This window comes from Dermochelys coriacea, chromosome 4 (assembly GCF_009764565.3).
Source record: "Dermochelys coriacea isolate rDerCor1 chromosome 4, rDerCor1.pri.v4, whole genome shotgun sequence".
NCBI lineage: Eukaryota > Metazoa > Chordata > Testudines > Dermochelyidae > Dermochelys > Dermochelys coriacea.
In genome coordinates, this window is record NC_050071.1 from 55,236,182 (window position 1) to 55,262,482 (window position 26,301).

Genomic DNA, 26,301 nt, shown 5'->3' on the forward strand with positions numbered 1-26,301 from the left:
CAGAGATATCCCAATGGAATATCTTCAAAGGATTCAGCAGCAGCCGTGGTACATTTTAGGTAACAGCAGCATCGTTAAAAGTCCTAATAGCTGGACATCTTTCTACGTGTGTCCCCACAATCATACTGGCATAGAATCTTCATTTTTTCAAAAAACTGTCTGTTAATAACATACGCTGACTCTTGTAACAAATACAGTTCTTATTACAGCTTGAGTTCCTGATACCGCCATAGTATTAAAACCGCAATAGATTAAACCCCACCATACCATTCTGGGGTAGGGAAAAAAGGAAGAGTAAGCTATCCGACAGCTCTGCAGGAGAAGTGAGGGCAAGATTTTAAAAAGTAGCTAGGTGCCTAACGATGCAGAGAGGTACACAGTGATATTTTCAAAAGTGCATAAACATTTACATATGTTTAAAAATCTGGTCTTCAGTTCCTTGCCCCTCTCATTTTTCAAAGGGGTGGGAGCTATGGGCATTAGACCTCTAACCCCTGTAGATCCAATAGCTAAAATATCTGCCTAGGACAACTGTAGCCACCTAGGGTGTGGCCCTTAGGGGGTTGCACAATTGTTCCAGAAGTTGGTGGAGGCTGTCTAGGAAACTCCATGTCTCAGGCTCTGTCTACGCAGGCCCTTTTGTTGCTCAAGAGTGTGAAAAAACACCCCCCTAACGAGACAGCACTTCATAAGCAGGAACCGCGCTCCCGTTGACGAAGCTACCACCTCTCGCTGGGAGTGGTTTTATTCCGTGGCTGGGAGAGCTCTCTTCCGCGATAAGGAGCAGCCAGCCCCTTATACAAAAAACAGCTGTAGGCAGCAGGCAACAGGGCTGGCCCGGGCAACGGGGAGAACGCACAAGGGGCAGCTTGCACCAGGCCCTGTGTTTGAAAGCGGGGGGGGGCCCCCCAACTTATGGAACCGCATCAGGCAGGGGGCGCTGGGCCCCATGGCGTGAGGAGCATTGCAAGCTGGGGCGTTGGGCGCTGCACCGCTCTAGCCACGGTGCGCGCTGGGTGCGCTAGGCCAGGTGAAACCGGCGCCTCTCAGCCCTGGGGCCAGGACGGGAAGCTGCACAGACCCATCACTCAAGGGCGATGCTTACAAGCAGGGAGCCGCCTGGGAGAGGCGCTTCAGAAGGCTGGAGGCGCCCCCTCAGTTGAAGGTTTTGCTCTGGCCCCCTAACACTCTGCGCGGCCCTGCTCAGAATAAAGAGAGGCAGCCGTGACTTTAACAGTATTTTTTTTTTTTTAAATTAACGTAACGGCTGTTGGGGGCCTGATTCCCGGCTGCAGGACGCGCGGGACTGGCCCTAGCGCGCCGCTTCGCCAGCCCGTCCTATAGCAAACACCTGGTGCTGGCGCTGGTGCCGCCGCCCTCCCCCAGGCCCTGCGCCTGAGCTAAGCCCCTGCCTGGTCGGGGCTAAACCCTTTATTCCATTCCCCGCCCACTCCACCCCCCCAGGTGTGACGCTCGCATGGGGGCGGGGCTCCATAATTAGGCTCTGCCTCGCCACTCCTTTTACACCACCCTATGTGGGGGGGGGAGGGGGAGAAGTAGTGACGCAATAAGCCTGCGGTTGTCCCGACCTACATCCTCGCGCGAGCGCGGCCCCGCCCCCTTTTTCGTAGTAGTAGCAGCACCTCGTGGGTTGGCGGGGGTGCGGGAGTTGCCCAACCAGGGAAGTGTTGGCTGCGCAGGTCCGTTCGCTCCCTGCTAGAGTTCTCGCGAGATCTGGAAGCCGGCTGGGTTGGTTCCTGGTTGGTGGGGAGCGCGCTGAGAAAGCCGGGGCGGCAGCAGTGACTGGGGGGCCTCAACGCAGAGTCTGTGAGCGGCGCCCCCCCCCCCCCCGCAGCTGTGTGAGCGACCGGCGCGGCGGGAGCGAGGTCCCGGCCCGGCATTGTCTGCGGGGCGGGCGCGCCGGGATCATGTCCGCCGGGCAGCAGGAGCCGCCGCCCGATGAGACCCTGCCCCTCGCCAGCACCGCGCCCCCCGCAGCCGCTAACAACGGCAGCGAGGCCGCGGGGGCACCACCCCCCGCCGCGGGCGACGCTGACATGGAGGTGAGGACCCCCGCCCCCGAGGAACAGGAGTGTGAGCGAGGAGAGACCGCCCTGGGCTGTGGTGCCCCGATTCCCGCTCTGGGGTTCTCCTCCTCCGGACACCCGGGGCCCCTCTGCCCCCCACTTAGGGAGAGGGGGCCCGGGGCGGCGATGAGCCGGGCAGAGTCCTCCCGGTCTGTTCGTAGCGCCACGCGGTAGCCGGTGCCCGAGCCCCTTTCTACCCGCCGCCCGTCGTGCCGTGCCACGAGGGCTGGGTGCGGGAGCCGCGTGGGGCAGAGACAATAGGGCGGGCGGGCGGGCGGGCGGATGAGGAGCCCTCCGCAGCCTGTGTGAGGAGGCGCAGAGCGGCAGCGGAGATGTCTCCGTAGTTGGACGCCGACCCCGCACAGCGTGTGCGCGTCGCCTTCCTCCCCTGGGTTCGTGAATGAATGGGGGGGGTCAGGAAACGGGCGTCGCGTCTCCTTGTGTGCAGGGGCTGGGGGAGTCGCTCCGAGTTACCAAGGGGCTGGGAAGCGGGTAGCTGTGCGGCATAAAGAGCAGCTGTTACAAATGCTTCGAGCAGAAAGTAGAGTCTCCTCTCTCTCAACTTCCTTTCAGCGTTGTTGCTCTTTTTCTGTTCATTGCCCTGCCTGTCAGTTCGGTGGGCGCTGTGTACGTCAATCCATTCAAACAAGCGGTCCTACCCCCCCCCCCCCCGCCCATTGTTGGTGTACTGCAAACTTCTAGAAAGATGAGAACAGCAAGAAATATCGCCGGGATGCACTTTGACTAACTGACGATTTAAAAAAAATTAATCTGAAATGTGGATTTTGAAGGCAAACTGAAATCCTCACACGCTAACAGTTGAATTCGTTCGTCTTCTCTTCCAAAGTGAGCATCCCAACACAGACTTATGTTTAGCTATGTTTATCTTTTTATGGAAAAATTGAGTACATTTAGCAATGTCTTATAAATCAGTGGCATTTTCTGTGATCTGAAATGTCTTATTTTGGCAGCGCATGCCTAATCCAGGAATTTCCAGGGTTTAGGAAAACCTGGGATTTGAACTAATGCCTAGAGATTGTTTTGTAACAGCATTTGTTTCTTTAGCCATACATGGACACCAGTTTGTCTTTTTTATGGCTGAACGTTTCGCGTTTTGAATCATTATTTATTGTCAACCTACGTAATCTGACTAGTTTGCAAATTGTGTATTTTCAAGTAGCTCCTTTAGATGAACAAATCACTAAAGCATTGGTGTAATAAATACTATTTAAATTTACAAAAGTAAGGCAACACAGAGTTAGAGCTGTTTAAAAAAAAAATGTAAAAGCTAAGTGGGAAGCTGTTAAGGATTTTTGATGTATGTGGTTTTTGTTTTTTGTATAGTTATAGTTATATTAAGAAGAAACCAGACTACTTTGGATGTTTGTTTAAAATTATTTCTTGACATACTTATATTTGGTATTTCTTCTTTTTTTTAACTGGATTGGAAAGTTTCCTGATGAAGATTTATAAGTGCTCTGTTTCCTTCCTCTGGAATATTGATTTATGTTGATTCAGAATGAAAGGCCTTTAGCTGTTGTTACCAGATGTGCTCTCCCCCCCCCCCCCCCCGAGGTTGCTTAACTAGCTAGAAGGCAATCAGATCCCAGCCGTAAACTCACTTTCTTCATCCTATATGAAGAAGTACTAGGGTCTTGTCTGCGCTAGCATTTTTTTAATCTCCTACCATTGCACCACTACTGATGTAACTCTTCTATTAGTAACAATGGTGAAAAAGCTAGTGTAGACTAGTTGCTGGTGTTCTAAGGGTTAGAGGAGATATGGTGATAAAAATGTTGGTGGACAGGAAATCTTGTTGCTATCAGTGGTAGGAGACTTGAAGGAACAATGCTAATGTAGACACATCCTAGGAAGCCATGAAGAGCAATGACACTTTCTTCTTTGGATAGAAAGTATAGCTTCCATGTTGGGAAACATGCCATAATTAGGTAATTTTCATCTGAGAATTTTTGTTCATGTAGTTCCTTCTTTTACAAAGGAGGCCAGCAACATATAATGAAATAAATGTTACACTTTCAAAAGAGGAAAAAAGAACAGCTGATTTATTTACAAAACTTCAAGAATTATGTCAATTCAAACTTGGTTGAAGAAGTGTCTAATGGTGTCTTGACTATTTTATGAACTCCTGGTTTCAAAATCTTACTGGCATGTTAAGAGGAAAATGCTTGTCCTAAATTCAGCCTACAGTTGTTGCCCATTCATTGTCTTTTTAAAGTTGTACAATGTAATCATTTGTGTGTGTAATAGATTTATGTGAATAACTTGTCAAAAGTGTCCATCTCCTGTGCAGGGTTCACAACAGTTCTCCTCCTCTCTTAGCAAAAAAACAGGAGAGATAGACCCTGGCTAGATGGGCAGCACAGTTTGGTATAGAAAAGGTTGAGAACTACTGTCTTAGTGCAGTGAATTTTCCACCTCTTTTCTGTTGGATCCTTGCCTTTTTACTGGCAAATTAAAATTCTGCTTTTACATTTTCATATCCCCTTTTGATATGTCTTGCCTTGGCACAGTACTTAATATGTCTCTATTCTTTCGTTTCCATCCTTTGTTTTGTGTGTGTTCCTGTCTGTTCTGTTTTGATATCACTTGTCCATTACCCACTGGCCACTAGGGACTGAAGTGAGGTAAATAACTTTTTGCATAGGCCATCTATTCTAAACAGATGGTGGATGGTAATTGTCTGTAGATATCTCATTCTCTTCCCCAGCCTCCTTCAGAACATATGTTGTAAAATGCCCCCTCAAGACAGTTGCATGGGGGAGGATCATGCCTGTAGTATTTCCACTTTCACTACACATTGCCTGTGTTCCTAGCACCAGAAGCAGAGTGAAACTTGTAAATTGTTAATGGAGATGCGCTTGTGTGATGGGGTTATGGAGTTGAAACAGAGTACTTTATTGCCAGAGGGGAGAATGGGATTTTATTTATTCCCTATCTGAAAGGGTAGTCAAAGAAAATACCTTTGCCTTCCTGCCCCCCCTTTCCAAAAAGGGAAATGTGTGTAGGGTGGAATCAAATTACTTAATGGAGACTTGTTTTTCTGTCCCAAATCTAATAATCAGTGATGATTAGTTGGTTTGGTAGGCAAAAGAAAATCAAATAGCACCTCCTTATTAACTTGCCACCCTGCCTGTAGGTCAAAACTAAAATTAAAACAGTGCAATTCTTGATAAGTAAAATTGATCTTGGTTTGAATGTATCAAGGAATTGAGATAGAGGTGTCATCCTCTGGATAAATGGTAACATGAATAAAATAAGATGATTTCTGTGCAAGGTTGGATATCTTTATAAAGGAGAATTCAATCTATTTTTAATTTTTTTCTCCTCCTAGGAAGTTTTTGATGATGCATCACCAGGAAAACAAAAAGAAATCCAGGAACCAGATCCTACATATGAAGAGAAAATGGTTTGTAATTTTGAGCACATGTGCAATATGGTACAAATAGCCATTATTGATGTAATTGCTTTTTATAGAAAAGTTTATTTCTTGCTCTTATTTGAGACGTTTTAACTTGTTTCCTGGTACTCTGACTAGGCATTTCTGAGAAATCTTAATTTTGAGATTTGTAGGCTGCTTCCTCTTCATATTTTGTCCTCTACTCCTCCCTTATTTTCCCACACGCCTCGAAATGGTACAAACTTCTGCAATTTTTAGTGGTCTAAATGAAGTGAGATGTCCTAGGATTTTGGGGGGTACAGTTTACAAGGAGTGGTGTAATGTGAAGATCTGCCTTGTGACACATTGTTCAAAACTTGGTTCGTTCTACTTGTGTTGGGAGTGGAATGGTGGTGATGTATTGAGCTTCTGGAGGGAGGGAACACTTCGCATATGTTATGCATCCTCTGGCTAGTTCAGGGCTGTGTCTATAGACTCTTGAGGCAGTTGTGCCTGGTCGTGCAGAGGGCTCAGGCCACCTTAAGAGAAGTTGAGAAATAATCATTCACTCTCTGAAACAGGAACTTGTATCTAGTTTAAGGGAGCCCATCAGTATCTTAAATCAAAACCCCATAGAATTACTCCATAACTTTTCTTAAAATATAGGGTCAGATAAAGTCTAATGACCACGGCCTTTATTTTCCTGCTCTAGGAAAAAAAGTTTACTATCTTACATTTTTTTACTTCAAATGCTATAGCCCTATACCAGTTGTCCCCAAACTGTGGGTGCCACACCCCTAGAGTGGTGTGGAGGAACTTTTGTGGGGGGGGGGGAGTGCCGCCCAACTCTGTTGCAGCCTCAGCACTTGGCTGTGGCTTCACACTCTCCCCCAAACTCAGCCCCTGGCTGCAGCTTTGCTCCCTGCCCCCTGACGGGAGGGGAGGGGCAGCGGGCAACATGGGTAAGGAGGGTGTGGCCATAAAAAGTTTTTGCGGACCACTGCCCTATACAGTAAAAGAGAGGTAGTGTGAGGGAAGAAGAATAAAAAGCTATGCAGCAGAAGGCTCTGTGTTGGTGCTGAAAGTTCTCTGAAGTTGTATTAATTACCAGGCAAAATAGATTTGAGATGGGAAGGCTTCAAAGTAGGCAGATTCTTCTGAAGTAGCATGATTTAGTGGACTTAGAGTACTAGACTGGGAGGCAGGAAATTGTGAGTTTTAATCCTGACTCTGATTCATAGTGTGACCTTGGATTGGTGACTTAATCCAGGGCTTGCAAAATGTACTAGACATCAGAACCTGTTATAGAAGAACTGAGGTCTAGGGGCAATACTGCTGGGAAGACCTGCCCTCTTTTTCCCCCTACTTTAAAAGGGGATGTCACTGGCTGCTTTAAGAGGGGATATCATTAGCATTCATAACAAGTTAACGGATGATCTTCTGTCAAACTCTGGCTGGTATGTAGGGAATGAGGCCATCCACCACCCTATCTACTCTCCTGTCAAAGCTTCCTTTTTTACATCCTTCCAATTAATAACTCAAGTACCTATGTCTGCTTATAGCTTTACTAAGCTGCGGAAGAGTGAAACTGTTCAAAGTGAAAAGGAGTACTTGTGGCACCTTAGAGACTGGATGTTCTCAGTTCACTGCTTCCGTCGTGATACTGAATTATTAACAATGAAAATTAAGGATCTTTATCAGTTTAATACTGCTGTTTCTTGCCAAAATTATGGACAGCAGTTGCGCTAAAAGTTGGCTTTGTGAGTCTGCACACTGACAACACTACATTGGTTTACTTACAAAAAGGTTGTCTTCAGCCTACTGGTGCTTCACCATAATAAACCAGACTTCTCATATACAGGGGTTTCTTCAGTCATAGACATAGCAATTTGTGTTCTGGAGCTTCCTGGTCTCAAAGTTAGATTTCAGCCTTATTCAGGTGTCCTCTGTGACCTTGGCCTAGACTTATTCTAGGATGTTTGATGGGCTCTCGTTTGATGGGATCAAATCCATTTCACAGCCATTAACTTTTGTAGCTACTATTTTAAAGAATATACATTCGAATTTGAATCATTCTAAGCCATTCATTGTAAATAGATTCTAAATTTTTATAATATGAGCATATTGTAATGTCTCACTTGCTCAAGTGACTTGCTTTTCATTATATCAACAGCAAACAGACAGAGCAAACAGATTTGAGTATCTGTTAAAGCAGACTGAGCTGTTTGCTCATTTCATTCAGCCTGCTGCTCAAAAGACTCCAACTTCACCTTTGAAAATGAAACCAGGACGTCCACGAATAAAAAAGGATGAGAAACAGAACCTGCTGTCAGTTGGCGAGTAAGTAATATCTCTTATTCTAATTATGCCTGCAGTATGTTTCTGTATCTTTTTGCAGATTAGGAACTTCCTTTAAAAGATGAGTGATGCTCTAGGGTATTTTGCTTTATCTTCTCAAAATTGCTGATGTTTTGGCTTTGTTTTTTAGATACCCATACAGCATTATAAAATGGAGAGTCATTCTGCAAAATAACCACTGCTGTTTATAAATTGAACTTTGGTCAGAAAATAATTTTTGCGATGAGGAAGTGAATGAAGAAAGAAGGTGGTGGTGGTGGGGAATAAATTTAATGGCTCTTGGGGAATCCACGTGTACTGAATTTTGTAGGTGAACCAAAATGCTAAAAAGAAATATTTTGTTTTTGCCTTTATTGCTGTTTATAAAGTTGTAGATATTTTTCTAACTCCTGAAAGAGAGCTCTAGAGCAGCTGCCTCTGAGAAGCTTTGCAGAAGCTTAGAAACAGCCTGTTAAAAGTACAACCTCCCTGTTAGAGGCTAATGTTAGCATCCTTCCTATAGTCTTTGCATTTTTGCCCTCCTCCAAGCATTTTTCTCCCTACCCTTCAATTGCAGCCTTGGTAGTAACAGAAGGAGAGAATATTTCTTCTACACACAGGTAAATGCAGCTGGAAGTTGAGCTGTCAGCACAGCGTTAAATACTCCAACATAAATCAGCAAACATAGTGACACAAAACAGTAGATGAGCTTAAAATTGGAAAGAGTAATTATCCACAGCATGGTCTTACAAAGCATATTGCAAATATTTATAAGAAATCAGTCTGCAAGTTTCTTCAGACCACTCTTGTTTACCTCTATCAAGAATGGTATCAAGATTTTATTATGGAGCAGTCGGGTGTCTTCTCAATCTAGTTTGAAATTTGTTTTGTATTTTACTTTTGATCTTTTAGCTATCGACATCGTAGAACAGAACAGGAAGAAGATGAGGAGCTATTGACAGAAAGCTCCAAGGCAACTAATGTATGCACTCGATTTGAAGATTCTCCATCATGTATGGTTTGCTCTTTCATTCTTTGTTCTTGGTAGAATCTCAGTGGACCCTACAATTCTTCTATTTGTAGTATTCTTGCATTCCTGAGCAGTGTGTCTTTCCTGCAAGATCCCCATAATCTAGAACAGTGGTTTTCAAATCTTTTTTCTGGTGACCCAGTTGAAGAAAATTGTTGATGCCTGTGGTCCACTGGAGCTGGGGATGAGGGGTGTGTGTGGTGCAGGGGGCGCTCAGTGCTAGGGCAGAGGGTTGGGGCGTGGGCTTACCTTGGGTGGCTTCTGGTCAGCAGCGCAGCGGGGATGCTTAAGCAGGCTTCCTGCCTGTCCTGCCATTGTGGATTATGCTGCACCCTGGAAGCAGCCAGCAGCAGGTCTGGATCATAGGTGGAGGTGCACAAGCAGCTCCATGCGGCTTTTGCCCTCAGGGACCGCCCACCCTCTTAGCTCCCGACCAGTGGGAGTGTGGCGCCAGTGCTTGGGGTTAGGGGCAGTGCACGGAGCCCCATGTCCGCTCCCCTCCTAGGAGCCGGACCTGCTGCTGGCTGCTTCCAGGGCACAATATGGTGTCAGAACAGGTAGGAACTAGCCTGCCTTAGCCAGGCAGCACCCCGACGGGACTTTTAACAGCCCAGTCGACAGTGCTGACCAGAGCTCCTGCGACCAGTGCCTTGCATTCTGTGACCCAGTACTGGGTCGTGACCTGCAGTTTGGAAACCACTGAGTTTATGGAAAACTGTAAATTTGCAAATGTGTGGATTTTGGATATTCCTGAATCTGTTGAGGATCTGGCAGTTTAAACTTTTAACTTGCTATATGGCTGGAAATGTACTTTTTTAAGATAAGTTTTGATTCTGCAAAAAAAAAAAATTATACGGAAGATGTGATACCTGCGCTACGGTATGGAATTTTTTCACTGTGTAATTTCAGTAATTTTTGCTATGAAGAGCAGATGCAGGACTTTCTTCTTTGCAGCTGGGGGTAGAAAAATAGGCTCTACTCTCTCCTTCCTGCATCCTCACCAGAGTATTTCCAGTAGCAGCATTGTTGCCTGCAAGTAGCTTTCCTTGATAGCGCAGTGAAGTTTACTGTAATGTAGTTTGACTCCTATTCAAAAGATTCAGGGCAGCAGCTAGAGTGATTTTACTGTGAAAGACACGTACTGGTACAGTACTTGCCAGTGGTGGGGTTTTATTTTTCAGATTATGCATACTACGTATTTAGCACCAATCTAATCTATCTTCCAGTACAATTTAATCTAATTGATTGATCTTAAATTTTGAGGAGAGAGAATATACTTTAACCTGATATTGCTTGGTGGTTACAGCTTGGGTTTGAGATTCGAATTAAGATTATTGCATTAGAATTTTACCACATTTCGTGATGTTGAGGGAAATATGCTCCTTTATGTTTTCACTCTTCAGGCTCAGAGATGTGTATTAAGAAATGCCACAGCCTCTGCTGGCAATGTCCTATTACTCTCTGGAAAGTATTACTGTCACATTCTCTTACCTTTTAGATAAGAAATACTATCAGTTAGCAATAAGGGAATGCTGTGATGGCTTCAAATATATTTTTACAAATCTTTTAATCTGTTTTTGCATGTCCTCACTTTTAGATGTAAAATGGGGTAAACTGCGCGATTATCAGGTCCGAGGATTGAACTGGCTCATCTCTTTGTATGAGAATGGCATCAATGGTATCCTGGCAGATGAAATGGTAAGTGCTGCTAAATTTTGTTGGGACTGTGTGGGGAGAAGAAACATGAAGACACGAAGTGTAATCAAAGTTTGGTCTAGTTAATTTTTTTAAAGAAGCTGTTTATATTATAAAATGCAAGATGTTACTGGTTATGATACACTTTGAATTATTATTATTATTATTATTATTATTATTTTTTGGTAAAATGTGGTTAATTCATACCACAACATTTTTGTTAAAACTACATGCATGACATTACTCCAACAGCTGTCAACTATGGAACAACTTCCTTCGTGAAATGGAATCACTTTGATGTGCTTATCTACTTCACGGAAATCCAAACTCAGAAAAAGTTTGTTTTATGGAACAAACTGCCCTTTATATTATTTTAAAGCTGCAACTGTTTTGAGTGGTATTCAGAAAGTTCTCATGGTAAGGAGCATTTAAGGTGCAAAAAGAATGGCAGCTGCAGGGAACCAGATGGAAGACATTTTCCTCGGGCCCCAGTCACTATAGAACCCTAATACAGTGAGAGAAAAAACCCCACTCCCTCTCTAGTCGTTATTGCTGTAGAGAACAATTTGTGGGACACTTAGTATTGTGAGTAAGGTTTCAGAGTAGCAGCCGTGTAGTCTGTATTCGCAAAAAGAAAAGCAGTACTTGTGGCACCTTAGAGACTAACAAATTTCTTAGAGCATAAGCTTTTGTGAGCTACAGTGAGTAAGGTTAGCTGACTTGATTGCAAAAATGCCTGTTTCCTCTAGATTAGCACTTCCCCTAGTGGGAACTGTAGCAATAGGACATTTCATAGGGTACTATCTGGCTTGATAAGGTCAAGGGTTTTTCTATACCAAATGGTACAAATACAATTCTAACTGGTTTCAGAGTAGCAGCTGTGTTAGTCTGTATTCGCAAAAAGAAAAGGAGTACTTGTGGCACCTTACAAACTAACAAATTTATTTGAGCATAAGCTTTCATGAGCTACAGTTCACTTCATCGGATGAAGTGAGCTATAGCTCACGAAAGCTTATGCTCAAATTTGTTAGTCTCAGGTGCCACAAGTACTCCTTTTCTTTTTTTTAATTCTAACTGGAGCATTTATTAAAGATAAGGCAAGTTTACCATAACCTAGAATGTATGAAAAACTTTTAAACTTATTCACTGCCACCCAAAATCCAAATATTTGTATCAGTTAAAACTTAATTTTTATTTAGCTTTGCAACTGTTCTGCTTTTAACCTTTTTCTTCTAAACTACTTCTGCACTAACTGGAAATGTTTATTACTTTTGAAACATGAGTTGAGTTCTGGAAACAAAAATAATCATTTTTAAATCAAATTTTTGCTGATATCCAGTCAATCATTTTCTGCTTCGATTAACTTTATCATCTGAATCCTCTTCTCTCCTGCACATTTATTTTTCTTGATGATGCTCATTTTGTAGTTTTTTTTGCCACCGCATTAGAGATACTTTTTGTTTAAAAAAAAAAAAAAAAAAACACAAAAAACTCCTCTTCCAAATGTCTTCTGATTTGATTCCTGCATCTTGACTTTGCAAGTATGTGTATTTTTAATTATTTTTAGGATTGGGCATTTGACTGGTCCAAAATAGTCAATTGATGAGTCAGATATTGGTGAAAAATGGTCAAATATTTTAAAGCACCAATTTATTAAGACTTTCTGGTCTCCAGTAGGTTTTGCTGTAGATTTTGTAATTAGGCATAAATAAACAAGTTTCTTAAGTGAGTTGTTTTAACTCAGAAACATGTGAAACACAATGAAATGAAGTTCTAAAAAATGAAAGAATGCCAACATTATGCAGTCAAAACCAGGCTGCTGCCTACATCAGGGCATGGAATATTTGACCATGATCAAACCTAGTTATTTCAAAAGCTGCTTAAAAATAAATGGGGGATGGGTGGATCAGAAGGGGAAGAAAACATGGAAAAACAGAACATTTTTCTTAAAATTAGCATTTCAATTGCAAATATGTTTACTTTGCAACACCAGATTTAGCTCTTGCTACAGTATTTTAATGTATAGCATTAATGGGACACAAGATGACTATGGGCAACTAGTGTGGAAGTCAGCAACTAAATTATCCAAAAATTTGCTAGATTGTTCTCTGTGGGAAATTCAGTACTTAGAGGTGTTGTCAGCCCATTTAGGCTCAAGCTGCATCTATTAAAATAGAACTATTTGTATCTAATTATATAAACTTGCTTAAATGGGCTCCTTGGAGCTAAGATCAAAGTGCAAGTAGTCTCTTGGCCTATCAGAGACGGTGATCAAGTGTCTTGAAGTTTTTGGTCTCTTGGCCTTGAGATGAAAACCTTGTCTGTGTCTCTTGGACCTTGAAGTGAAGAAATTATTTAAGTTATCTCTGTTAAGGATAGAATATGTTCAACAGGAATTTGAAGTACTTAAGTCAAAATGTGCAGGGTTCTTCATGGGCCCTGAATCCATATTCATAGACATCTAAATAAATGGCTTGCGTCTTGGTGGAGCTGAATACCTCCAACTCAATTTGAAGTCCAGGGGATCTGCAGGTGCTCATTACCTTTGAAAATCAGGCCTGAATGCTGTCGACTTAGGTTCCTGACTTTATGAACCCAAATTTGAAGACGTTAATGTAGTTGAGAATATAAGCCTACGTTGGTTTCCTAGCTAAAACAAAACTTGTAAAGATTCAAGTTATCTTTTCACGTTTTAATATCTTAATGGATTACTGATGTGCTTTTTTTGGTCTGGTCAAATAAAGTAGACACTTGTTTGCAGCAACACCTTATAAGAGCAACTGTTGCTAATGAAAAAAGAAAAGGAGTGCTTGTGGCACCTTAGAGACTAACAAATTTATGCTCCGATGAAGTGAGCTGTAGCTCACGAAAGCTTATGCTCTAATAAATTTTAGTCTCTAAGGTGCCACAAGTACTCCTTTTCTTTTTGCGAATACAGACTAACACGGTTGCTTATATGTAATATTTCAATATATCTGAAATCTGTTGCTTATGAGTAATATTTCCCCTGGGAACCCTTTTCCTACTGTGAATTGTCCACTTGGTAACAGCAACATTTGGGGCAAGGGGGCATTTAGGGCCGTTGCCCCTCCCAAACTGCATTTTTCAACTCCCCTCCTGACCCTGGTCCTTCAGTGCAGCTCCAGGGCATGCAGCTCCATCCATTTGCCCTGCCTGACAGAGCCTGCGTGGAGAGCATGTGTAGGGAGGGAATTTTGTGGAGGGTCTGGAAGAGATGGATTTTGGGGGGTGGGCGGAACAGAGCTCAGGGGAGCAGCAGAGGCACAGCTGGAAGGTTTCCTCCTCCCTTCCTTAGCATCTGGCTTGCGGGGTAGAAATATGTTTCTGTTTCGCAGTGGGGAGTATCTGGGACCACACTCCTGTGCATTGAACTATCCCCCCTCCATCTTTGCTGATGGTGAGGTATGGGTGTGCTGTTTTGCAGTGGGATGTTGCTGACCTGTCCTCTTTCCTCCTCCATTGCAGGCTGTGAACACTGCCCTCTCCAGGGTGGAGCATAAAGCTGTCTGTAGGAACATTGTCCACCTGTCCTCAGCAGCTGGGCTTGGTCAGCCATTTTGCCGACTGGCGATTCCCCTACCCCATTTCCTCCAAACTTGGGGTTCCCCCATATCACATCCTCACAATGTGGCTGCCCCACTCCTTCCAAAACACGCTCAACTCTTCATATGCGTTTGGTCAGGCGACACTCCCCATAACAGCAACAGCTGGTTAGGAGCAACATTGCAAAAGGGCACTAATATGTTGCTACTAACAAGCATCTGCTATACTGTTCCTAGTGTTTTCTACAAGCCGGTAACTATAAGGTTTCAAATGCTGTTCGCTACCATAAATTGCAGAGACCCTTTCTTCATTTTATGCTGCAGGCTATTTTTTCTGTACTGCTTTAGCAAGTTGCACTAGATTTACTAGTTCTTAAAACTTAAGGAAAAAAAAAAGTAATTTATTTCACTGCGTGCTTTAAAAAGATAGTTGTCTGTCAGTTCAATGTATCTTGGGGATCTTGGTTTGTTGGGATTTCTTATTTTTGCTAGTTTTGTTTTCACCTGCCTTTTTAAAGTTTACCACTGAGTTGCTAAGGTCATTTTTTTTTTTTTTTTTTTGAGCCTTTCCCCACTAATAGAAATAAAATTTAACCTCTTAACAGGGTCTTGGAAAGACACTGCAAACGATTTCTCTTCTTGGGTACATGAAACACTACAGAAATATTCCTGGCCCTCACATGGTATTAGTTCCCAAATCCACTTTACACAACTGGATGAATGAGTTCAAGAGATGGGTACCAACACTTCGAGCAGTTTGTTTGATAGGTGACAAAGACCAAAGAGTAAGTATGAGACACTATTGCATATTCATATTTTTCTTCTCCCCTGCCCCCAAAGTGTTCATATATGGTGGATCCAACATATAAACTTGCCACCTTGTTACGTTTTCTAATCAACAAGTAGCTGCTGTAGATTGTTCAGCAGGAAGATTTAATGCTTCCAGAAGTAGATGCCACAGAATTTTCAACTTAGGCTCAGAAGTGCTCTGTATTAGATACTAGATGACACCCTTTTTTTTGCAAGCAAACAAAAATTGACAAATGAACATTTGAAAGTGTACAAATCTATTCAGTAATTTGGACTTTTGTTGGTCAATATAAGACCTAAAAGGGATGCTATTATTTGAAATCAACTTAAAAAAAGAAAAGTAATTTCAAGCACTCTCTGCTTCTAAGGCTCACCTGCTGATTTTTGTCACTTTACAGTCACATTTTCCTGCTTTTAAATTAATTTTCTCCTTTTTGTGTTATGGAGATCCACCACATAAACCAGTGGAAACTGATCTATTTATTTTTGGGGGTGGGAGGGTGGATTGAAACTATACAAAGTGCAAAATGTATGAAATGAACTAACTAGAAAAGAGAAATAGCTCATTCTCTAGTTCCTGTGTTATAGTAATCTTTGGTATTACTTGTAACAACAGTGGCAATACATTTTCTGAGTATGGAATCTCCCTCCATACAACTCTTTTCCTAAAATAAAATCTAATTGTGTCCCCTTGTAAAGTGAGATTCTGCTCTAATAGTGATACCTCTCTCCCTACTCAACAGATCAGTTCCCTGTGGGTTTTCTCTAGATTAGAGAAAAATTGTTGTCCAATGTAATGTTGTCATCCTCTTTTTCCTAATCTAGATAAAAATTGTGTTCAAGCTGTCATTTTACTCAAGTGACAAAACCAGGTTTTTGCTTTGTTCTGTTCAGTGCAGAGCAAATCCAGTTGAGAATGAGTTGGAGAGTGCAGAAAGATATTACTGTGCATCAACAGAACTGCTTACTAAATTCTAGTCAATGATACTCGTGCAAAGCCATTGAAGAGAATGGGGTTGCAAAAGCGTCACTGAAAGAGTAATTTGGCTTGCAGCATTTTTAGAACACGTGGTGATATGTAAAGGAGATACCTAGCTTGATTCTCAGGCTTCATTGGACTGTCAGTCTCCCACTACCTGAACCCCATGTGGGGAGACTAATATGCCCAAGGTCCCAAGATTCAAGAATTGCTTTTGCCAACCCCAGGTCTTCCTGGTCATTGACACCCACCCCAAGTGCCTGTACTGCCTTGTGGTAGCTCAAAGTGCACTGTTCGTTGATCCGTCCCAAGCCAAACCTGTCAAGCTCCTGAGAGGTTTCTGAGATTCCTGATAGATCATGCTGTGAGGCCCCCCAGTCTGCTGCTGGCCTGTCAAACCCCACCGTACATTGGGCAGAGCCACTGAGAAGTGCCCTTTGGAGCATGGTGATCGCTGGCTCCATGGCCGATAGGGGTAAAACCAAGGACTCCAAACGAGGGCATGAGGAGGATAGGAAACACTCTCACAAGAAGCAAGAAAAAATCCCCCTCCAGGTCCTCATCCAAGAAGAGAACCTCTTTTCTGGCGCTTTCTAAGCTGGGTGAGACTCTGTACCCTGATATAGGAATGTCAGAGCATGGTACTGGTCTCTGCTCCAAAAAGCAAGAGCGCCCAGAAATCGGTGTTAATGCAGGAGTGGAACTGTCCCCGATACTAATGAGGGAAATGGAAGCCGATGCTGTTGCACCATAGTGAGTTGTTGGTACCAAAGACAGTGACAAGTCCAACACTGCTGTGATGCAAAAAGAATGGAGTCCACTTCCCCCCTTGTCTGCAGTCCCATCAAGAATCCAGATAACCATCACCTTAGAGAAGATTCTGAACCTCCTCAGGAACTAATGGAGGAAGAGGAAGAACCAGATCTGATGGGGTTATCTCCAGACAAGGTGGTTGCACCAGCTCCACCTTCACTTCTTAATGACTAAAGGCAGTTTCAAGACCTGTTAAGGAGGATTGCAAATACACTCTAGATTCCTCTCGAAGTGCAGGATTTTCCTCAGAGTGCTGGATTTAGCAAGGTGGCACATCCCATTAATGAGGCCATCTTGGAACCACCAAGCTATCTAGCATAGCTGCTCCGAAAAGAACAGAGAAGTACTTTATACCAACTAATGAAGCAGAATTTATATTCATGCATCCTGCTCCAAGTTCATTAATAATTCAGGCTGTGGCTAAAAATGACTGACAACATCAGACCAGATCTGCTCCTTCCTATAAGGAAGCTTAGACCTTTTGCTGTGTGGAAAAAGTTTGCTATGTGGAACTCCAAGTTGGTTGAAGTAAAACCTATCACTAATGACAGCACTAATGTCAAAGTATGATTTTATTAATTACATACTAAGTTTGTGGATTCACTGACAAACTCCTGCAAGAGGATAGATTGCAGTTCAAAACGTTCATCAAGGAGGGCAAATGCTTGTAAGGCCTTTGTTGATGCTTTGGATACAACCTTCTGCTTGATGGCAATGATAGTTGTGCATTGGGAGTTTGGGAAATCCAGAGGATAGAAGCTACAAATCCAATCCATAGTGAAGGATCTGCCCTTTGAGGAAAACAATTTGTTCAGTGAAAAGACAGATGTGTCAGAACGTTGACTAAAGGACTCCAGGGCAACCCTCTGCCATCTTGGTCTACGCTCCAGCCCCACAAAGCAAACACCACAGATTGAACCATAAAAGCAGTGACCAGCCCTTCAACTCTTTTATCATCAAAGGCGTTATGAGCCGCCCAAGAAGCAACAGAGAGTGCAGCATAGCAAAAATATGACCTTTGCTCTCTTTCCAACTCCAGCTTCACACTAGAAGGCACTTTTTGATGGCAGCTTCAGGAGCTACAGATCAATCCCTGTAACCCATCCAAAAAGCTCCTCCCTTGTTCCTGTTCGGGGACCCCTGATGCTTAGTCAAGAAATAGACTCTGCTCCATCTGGGAGTGAAGGAACCGATACTTGCTCAGCGCAAAAGAAAGGGATGTTACTTGAAATATTTCCTCATCCCCAAAAAGAAAGGAGGATGGAGACCAAACTTGGATTTCAGACAGCTGAGCATTTTCATCCTGTGATTAAAGTTCATGATGGTCACCCTGTCCTCTTTAATTTCTTCATTGAACAAGGGTGATAGGTTTGCTGCTCTTGATTTGAAGGATGACTACTTCTGCATAGACATCCATCCTGCACACAGAAGATTCTGGAGATTCACTGTAGGTCAGGACTATTACCAAACCAGAGTGCTCCTCTTCGGCCATGCAACATCGCTGTGGGTGTTCACAAAGATGATACTGGCAGCCCACTTCGGCTGCCTGGGCTCATCAGTTTCCCCTACCTCAGTGACTGGTTACTAATGGGAAAATCTAAAGAGGTGCAGATAGCAAACTGCTCCCTACTCACTCTTGCACTCATTGGGACCTTGAGCAAATGTAGAAAAGTCCATTTTAGTTCCCCCAAAGACTATAGACTTTATTATGGCAACCCTGGACTGTATTAGTGTCATGCTTACCTACCTCAGGACAGATTCCAGTTCATAAGAATCTCATCACTCCACTTCAACTGCACCCGCAGATGTCTGTTCATGTCTGCCTCCTTCTTTTGTCATATGGCTTCATGTACTTGACACCCTTCATAAGACTTTACCTTTGATGTCTGCAGGATTGGATGCAGATAGCTTACATACTGAGTAAACAGTTTGGACAAATTTAGTCTTGCCACCTCAGAGTGCAAGCTTCCCTCTTCTGGTGGAAGAACAAGGAAGTAGTGTGTGTGTGGTCCCCTTGACTCTCCTCCACCTACAGAGGGATTGATCACGGATACTTCCTTACAAAGCATGGGAAGCTCAATATGAATATGTAGCACAAAGTATATAGACCCCCTCTCGCCAAATTCCAATTGCATAGAAATCTCCTGGAGCTGTGGGTAGTCCATGAAGCCTGCAAATGATTCATACCATTTATTGTAACCCTGCATGTCCAAGTCATGTCTGAAATGGCAAGTGTTCTGCATCAATAAATAAGGAGGAGTAAGGTCTCCCCCTTTCTTTATATAGAAGACATCACGCTTTGGAGCTGGTGTATTTTCTCTTGGCAGAGCACCTCTGAGAGAACCTCAAGGAGCGCTTCTCCAGGGACCGTGAATGAGAGCTACATAATTCAGTGGTTCATAACATATTTCCACAATGGGGGCCCCTATCTTGGAACCTCTCTGTGTGTCAGGAGAACAAGAAATGCCCAATCTACTGTTCTGGGGGACTCAAGGTCAGGGATCCTGAGGAGACTCTTTTCTACTACCATTGTTGGGACAACTAACATATGCCTTCACACCTCTTCCACTCTTACCCTGGGCCCTCAGAAAGATCAAGCAAGTGGGAGCCTTGGTGATTCTTATAGCTCCTAGATGGCCCAGACAATTCTGGTTTCCTGACATTCCACATGTCAGCATGTCCATGCATCCGTATCCAGCTGTTCCTATTGACCCAGCACAAAGGCATCCCAGTCCAACTTTCCTTCACCTAACAGCCTGGTATTTGGATGGGCAACAAATCTAGAAAGGACATGCTCAGAAGAGCATATCTTTAGTAATAGGAATGCGTCAAACAGGAATGTGCTACATTTCAAAGTAGAAATGATTTTCTGTCTGGTGTCAATACTTTCAGGTAACACCAGAAGATTCGGACATTCCTGTCACCTGAAAATATCTCCTGTCCTCAAAGACTTCAGGTGTTTCTCCTTTGCTGTCTCTGGGTGCACATAACAGGTATCAGCATCTGTTCCCTTTGGTTGACAAACACTCGATCCTTACCCATCCTGTGACAGGTACATTGTTAGAACTTTTCCCCTGATATTGAAACCTACCCCAACTTGGGACTAGATTGAGGTCCCATCAGCATTAATGAAAATTCTGTTTGAACCCTTAGACATATGTTCCTTAGCTCACCTATTGATTTGTGGTGGCTATCGCTACAGCCAGAAGAGTAGGTGAGCTGGGAGCCCTTGTGGTTAATCTGTTTTACATAGGGACAGAGTGTCTCTGAGATTATACCCAAATTTCATCCCCAAGGTGATCTCAGAATTAATTGACTGGTCTTCTTCTTAAAGCTGTATGTCACCAATGAGGATGGGAAGCTTTGCTCTCTGGATGTCGGTTGAGCGTTGACACTACCTGCAGAGGACTAAATCCTTTTAGGAAATCATCTAGATTATTTGTATCCTTTGCAGAATGTGAAGCTATCTCATCCCAAAGACTGTCCGATTGAATTTCAGGTTGCATGTTGCTCTGTAATGAGTTAACAGCAGTTCCTCCCCTGAAGAGTGTGAGGGCCCACTCAAAGCTCAGGCTGCTTCAATAGCCTCTGTTTGAGAAGTCCTTCTCCTGGAAATCCTTAAAGTGGCAACATGGGGCTGTGTTCACAAGATGTTATGTCCCCAGTGCAAGCTTCTACAGCTGACGCATCATTTAGCAGAACAGTCCTCCAGTGGTACAGCATTGGTCCTTGCACTCTCCTACTCAATGAATACTACTTGTTGACTCACCCACAGTGGAATACAGATCAGGACTATCACTCAAAGAAGAATGGTTATGTACCTTAACCATAAGGTTAACTGGAGTTCTTTAAGATGTGTGGTCCCTATCTGCATTCCGCTACCCGCCATTCTTCCCCTGTTCTTTGGTGCCATATCCTAGGGTTATTTTGTGGTCAAAAGGTACTAAAGAGGCAGTTGGTCTGTGCTTCCTCTACCATGACCTTGGTTCAGAGCATGAGGAGGAGAGGGGCCCAGGCATGGATTAATGTACGCTGGTAGCAAGAATCTTCTGGTCTCAAGAGCATGCGCACTGGCAGTGGATTAGAGGATAGGGACCACACATCTTGAAGTCCAGTTATTGTCAAATAACCTTTCTTTTTGGATTCTCCATTGTTGGGCCGTATTGTAGTACCTAGATGACAGCACTCAGTAGCTCAGTTTTTTTTTTTTTTTTTTTTTAATTAGCCTAGCGGATTCACAGCTTGGATTTGCTTTACATACTCCAGACCCGTTATACTCTAATCAGTTTGGTCCCCAAACTTACCTCACACCTCCTCTTACTTTTGTCCGCACCCACCCCCACAGCCAGGAGCATCACCCCATTCAGGAGGATGGGGACGTGGACAGGAATAAGGGGGCCGAGACTGGGGACACAGCTGGGGGCAGGGGTGGGAGCAGAGCAGGGACTGAGGCCAGCAGCCACAGTGGAGCACAGATCCCTGGGTGCAGGGCTGGCAGCTGGCGTTGGGGCCAGGAGTGGAGTTTGGTGGTGCTCCCCCGAACGTTCCTCTGCGCCCCCCCAGTTGGGGGACCATTGCTCTAATCCAACTGAAAATATAACATTACTGGTGTTAGTGCTCCTTTATGATTTTTAACCTTACAATTTACCCATTCAAAAACTTTTGTGCCTACTCTTCTGGTAAAGACTGATATCTGAAGCTCACTTTTCTTTCCTCACTTAAAAATGAGATATTGGCACTTGTTCAGTCTAGCGAATCTCTAAGACTAGAAAGCATATCTGTTGCTTGAGGCTACAATTAATTTTATTTTTAACCCCTAACTTTGCAATGTGAGGGGGAAGTTTTGTTTTGAACACTAGACAGAATATATTTTGATTTGTTTTAGTTATGAGATATGGTAGTTAATCATCAAGAATTAAGTTTTTTTTTTTTTTCCTTCTTTCTAACCAGGCTGCCTTTGTCCGAGATGTATTGTTGCCAGGAGAATGGGATGTCTGTGTAACATCATATGAAATGCTTATTAAAGAGAAATCTGTGTTCAAAAAATTTAACTGGAGATATCTAGTTATAGATGAAGCCCACAGGATCAAAAATGAAAAATCCAAAGGTAATTTAGAATTTACTCAAAGTATACCTTGCATGGATTACAGATCTTTACAATATATGGTCTCGATAATTGTCTTGATCTTTTCAGTTGTCAGAAATTGTGAGGGAATTCAAGACGACAAATCGGCTGCTGTTAACTGGAACTCCACTTCAGAACAATTGCATGAACTCTGGGGCACACTTCTCAACTTTCTTTTGCCATATGTCTTTAACTCAGCTGATGTAATGTTTCTTATTTTTCTTTAACTGAGTTTAATTAATTTTTAATAATCTACTGACTTGAGAGAAATACAAATAACTTTAATAGACCTGGTTAATTATGTTGTGACTGACAGTCCATTCATTCTGGTTGTTGAAAGGTATAGTATGTAGATGAATTAATCCAGTATATTGTCCACTGTAAGTTGTTTTAAACATATTGTCCACTTAGCACACACAATGGGTGTTTCAGTCACTGTGATTTGATACTCATTTTCATGCTGCTGATTTTTAAAGAAGGATTCTGTACTGTGGTATCTTAAATGACTAACTTTTATTATCAAATCAGATTTTAAGAATCTTTTTTTATTTAGTCTTCACATCTTGAAATTTAGTTAGCAAGATTTTGATCCCATATGAGTTGGGAAAGCCAATGCAATTGTGTAGTGCACTCACTGCCAGGCTTGAGTGCCTTGTGCCCACATCTGATGGTGCTGCAAAGGCAGTGTATTTAAGTCCAGATTCAGTAAGGTTGTTTTGCTTAAGGTTATGTGCTTTTGCTTAAGCTTAGTTATGTGCTTATGCTTTAGCCCCTGTGGGAGAAGAAGCTTTGCAATGTATTCAGGTAGCATGCATAGCTCCCCACCTTTTCCATCCATCAAATGCTCAGTGGCATCCAGCCCAGAGCTGGTAGTGATATTCTTACTATAGAAGATCTGACTGTGGTGGCTCCCTTCAGCAGAAAAGAGCTGGTACATTAATGTTGTTATGAGTGTACCAAGGTCTTCCATAATGACCATGAGAAAAAATGACCTTCATATTGGAGCAAACAAGAAACAGCACTTTGATTCCAAAAGCAACTACTTGGCTGTTTGCTTTCTGTATTTTTCTATTCTTTGATTTTGAACAAACTGTCTTCCTCCTATATCAGCTTCTGTTGTGAAGTCATCCTGTTTTGTGACAGATGTGGAAATAAGCATAGTGTCACAAAATCAGCATTGTACTTAAGGGTGAGTTATACAGTTTTGTACTGCTATAACCATATCTGGCCAGATACTGACATAGTTAAGCAGTACAAACCTCTTGGGGGGATTCAGTCGTACCTAGTATAATGTACTTATATTATTATAGCTGATTACATATCATATACTTAATTACTTGTGAATTTAAATTGAATTTGTAACAGGGTCATTGGTGAACTACTTTCTTTATTGCAGTAGATTAACTTCCTTGGTGTAATAAAATGATTTCTATATATAAAACATTTTATTAATATAGGACTTCGATTCATGGTTTGATACAAATAACTGTCTTGGAGATCAAAAGCTGGTGGAACGTCTCCACATGGTAAGTTTTTTTTTTTTTTTTTTTTTTTTTTTTTTTTGTGTGTGTTTTTTGTTTTGTATGTGTCATGTTCATATAATGTGGAAGAGTATTATGTCATTAACCAGTCCACTTGTTCCAAAGACTTTTCTGATGTCTTTGCTCATAGAACATTAAGGAAAATATCCTTATTCCAAAACATATACTAGACTTTCAGACCATTTTGCAGAATAATTGCATCCTGACTTCAGTGATGCAAAGGATGTATTTCATTCTTAAATAGGCCTGGTTAAATAGTTTTAAGCCCAGATCTTAGGTTTTGAAAAAGGTATACAAATTCCAATGTAAACAGGTATTGTGTGCGTTCAACCCCACCCCCCATGTTAAAAGAATATTAAGGTTGCGGAGTCAAGCATTCATATTAGGAAATGCTTGAATTAAGGTTAAAAGAAAAGGAGTACTTGTGAGGAGTACTTGTGGCACCTTAGAGACTAACAAATTTATTAGAGCATAAGCTTTTGTGAGCTACAGCTCACTTCATCGGATGCATTTGGTGGAAAAAACAGGAGAGATTTATATACACACACAGAGAACATGAAACAATGGGTTTATCATACACACTGTAAGGAGAATGATCACTTAAGATAAGCCATCACCAGCAGTGGGGGGGGGAGGAGGAGGAAAACCTTTCATGGTGACAAGCAAGGTAGGCTATTCCAGCAGTTAACAAGAATATCAGAGGAACAGTGGGGGTGGGGGGGGAGAAATACCATGGGGAAATAGTTTTACTTTGTGTAATGACTCATCCATTCCTAGTCTCTATTCAAGCCTAAGTTAATTGTATCCAGTTTGCAAATTAATTCCAATTCAGCAGTCTCTCGTTGGAGTCTGTTTTTGAAGCTTTTTGTTGAAGGATAGCCACTCTTAGGTCTGTGATCGAGTGACCAGAGAGATTGAAGTGTTCTCCAACTGGTTTTTGAATGTTACAATTCTTGACGTCTGATTTGTGTCCATTCATTCTTTTACGTAGAGACTGTCCAGTTTGGCCAATGTACATGGCAGAGGGGCATTGCTGCACATGATGGCATATATCACATTGGTAGATGCGCAGGTGAAGGAGCCTCTGATAGTGTGGCTGATGTGATTAGGCCCTATGATGGTATCCCCTGAATAGATATGTGGACAGAGTTGGCAACGGGCTTTGTTGCAGGGATAGGTTCCTGGGTTAGTGGTTCTGTTGTGTGGTGTGTGGTTGCTGGTGAGTATTTGCTTCAGATTGGGGGGCTGTCTGTAAGCAAGGACTGGCCTGTCTCCCAAGATCTGTGAGAGTGATGGGTCGTCCTTCAGGATAGGTTGTAGATCCTTGATGATGCGTTGGAGAGGTTTTAGTTGGGGGCTGAAGGTGATGGCTAGTGGCGTTCTGTTATTTTCTTTGTTGGGCCTGTCCTGTAGTAGGTGACTTCTGGGTACTCTTCTGGCTCTGTCAATCTGTTTCTTCACTTCAGCAGGTGGGTATTGTAGTTGTAGGAATGCATGATAGAGATCTTGTAGGTGTTTGTCTTTGTCTGAGGGGTTGGAGCAAATGCGGTTATATCGTAGAGCTTGGCTGTAGACAATGGATCGAGTGGTATGATCTGGATGAAAGCTAGAGGCATGTAGGTAGGAATAGCGGTCAGTAGGTTTCCGATATAGGGTGGTGTTTATGTGACCTTAAGGTTGTTCAACTTTAATTGAGTTCCCTTGTGCATATGCATTGTGATACAGTCTTTAGTTAGAAGATCACATGCTGTTTTTTTCCCACGGGACCCCTGCCTCATTCTGTCCACAGGATGGATGGTGCTAATTTAATGAGCAGCTATTTAATAGTTTTTCTTGTCACTGTTCAAATGTGTCCCAATGCCTTATTTACTGAACGCTCTCCTAAACCCGTGTTCTGAAGACAGAATTTATTTATTTCCTCTCGCTTTTGTATGGCACTTACCTCTATAGTATCTGAGTGCTTCATAAATATTGGTAAATGTATTTTCACAACATCCCTGTGAGATGAGGGAGTATTAGCCATATTTTGCAGATGAGGAACTAAGGTACAGAGAGATTAAAGTCAAAAGTGTCCTGTAATTCTGGGTGTACAATTTGAGATCCCTATCATTCTGAAAAATCGGGTCCTTAGCATTTTATATGTTCAAAGCACAACTCCCATATTCTTATGATCCTATTCTCCTCTGTAGGCCTGGCTCTCTGTTCTTACTAACTCTCCCATGGTGCATCAGTCTCCCCTTTTGATGAGGGTAGACAATGCATTATGATGTCCCATGGCTGCAGTGCAGCATGGGAGCATATCTATGTACTATGGGAGCATATCTGAACTGAAATATTTTATTTTTGGCAGGCAATCAATTTTCTGTGGAAAACAGCCACTTGTGAAACATTTTATTTAATTGAAAAATCATTTTTTTTGTCAAAACAGATTTGACAAAAAGTCACCCATTTTGAGTTGTAATGTAAGTACATTAGAAACCAGAATATGAAACTGACCCTAAAGAAACTGAAACTGGTGAATCTAAATCTTTTTCCAGCTTGAATCTTATACATTGAAAGTACCAGAAACACTAAAATTTGAAAAAAATTCAGAAGTGTAAGGTGTTCCTACTCATTTTGTCTGGCACAGATAACTCTTACCACTTGGCGGGAGTGGGGGGATGACGACAAAACAAAATTCTTGTGAGATCATCTCTTAGAGTTAGGGCTTTATGGACAGAAATGAACATGGGCATCTCTAGCAGCTTTTCATATCAGTGATGCCACTTTGATTTATGGGGTATCCTTATGAAGCTAGTTATCTGTAACTGCTTGCCATGCTTGATAACAAAAACAGAGGTGGGGCATTTGGATCATAGCAATACTGGTATTAACCAGGCTAGTATTTCTTCCTTTTCTCCCTCTGGCTCTTCAAGATGGTCTGA

At 42.6% G+C, this 26,301-nt stretch overlaps 1 protein-coding gene across 1 annotated transcript in view; it reads left to right on the forward strand.

The window, feature by feature from the left end:
- The first annotated feature begins 1,630 nt into the window (after positions 1-1,630).
- SMARCA5 (SWI/SNF related, matrix associated, actin dependent regulator of chromatin, subfamily a, member 5) overlaps positions 1,631-26,301 on the forward strand; it is a 51,003-nt gene continuing 26,332 nt past the window's right edge. Inside the window, 10 exon segments of the mRNA XM_038400867.2 lie at positions 1,631-2,063; positions 5,440-5,514; positions 7,658-7,824; positions 8,734-8,834; positions 10,449-10,549; positions 14,715-14,894; positions 21,662-21,815; positions 21,904-21,975; positions 21,978-22,039; positions 23,294-23,362. Of these exon segments, the coding sequence (XP_038256795.1) occupies positions 1,929-2,063; positions 5,440-5,514; positions 7,658-7,824; positions 8,734-8,834; positions 10,449-10,549; positions 14,715-14,894; positions 21,662-21,815; positions 21,904-21,975; positions 21,978-22,039; positions 23,294-23,362 (1,116 nt within the window). The 5' untranslated portion in view covers positions 1,631-1,928.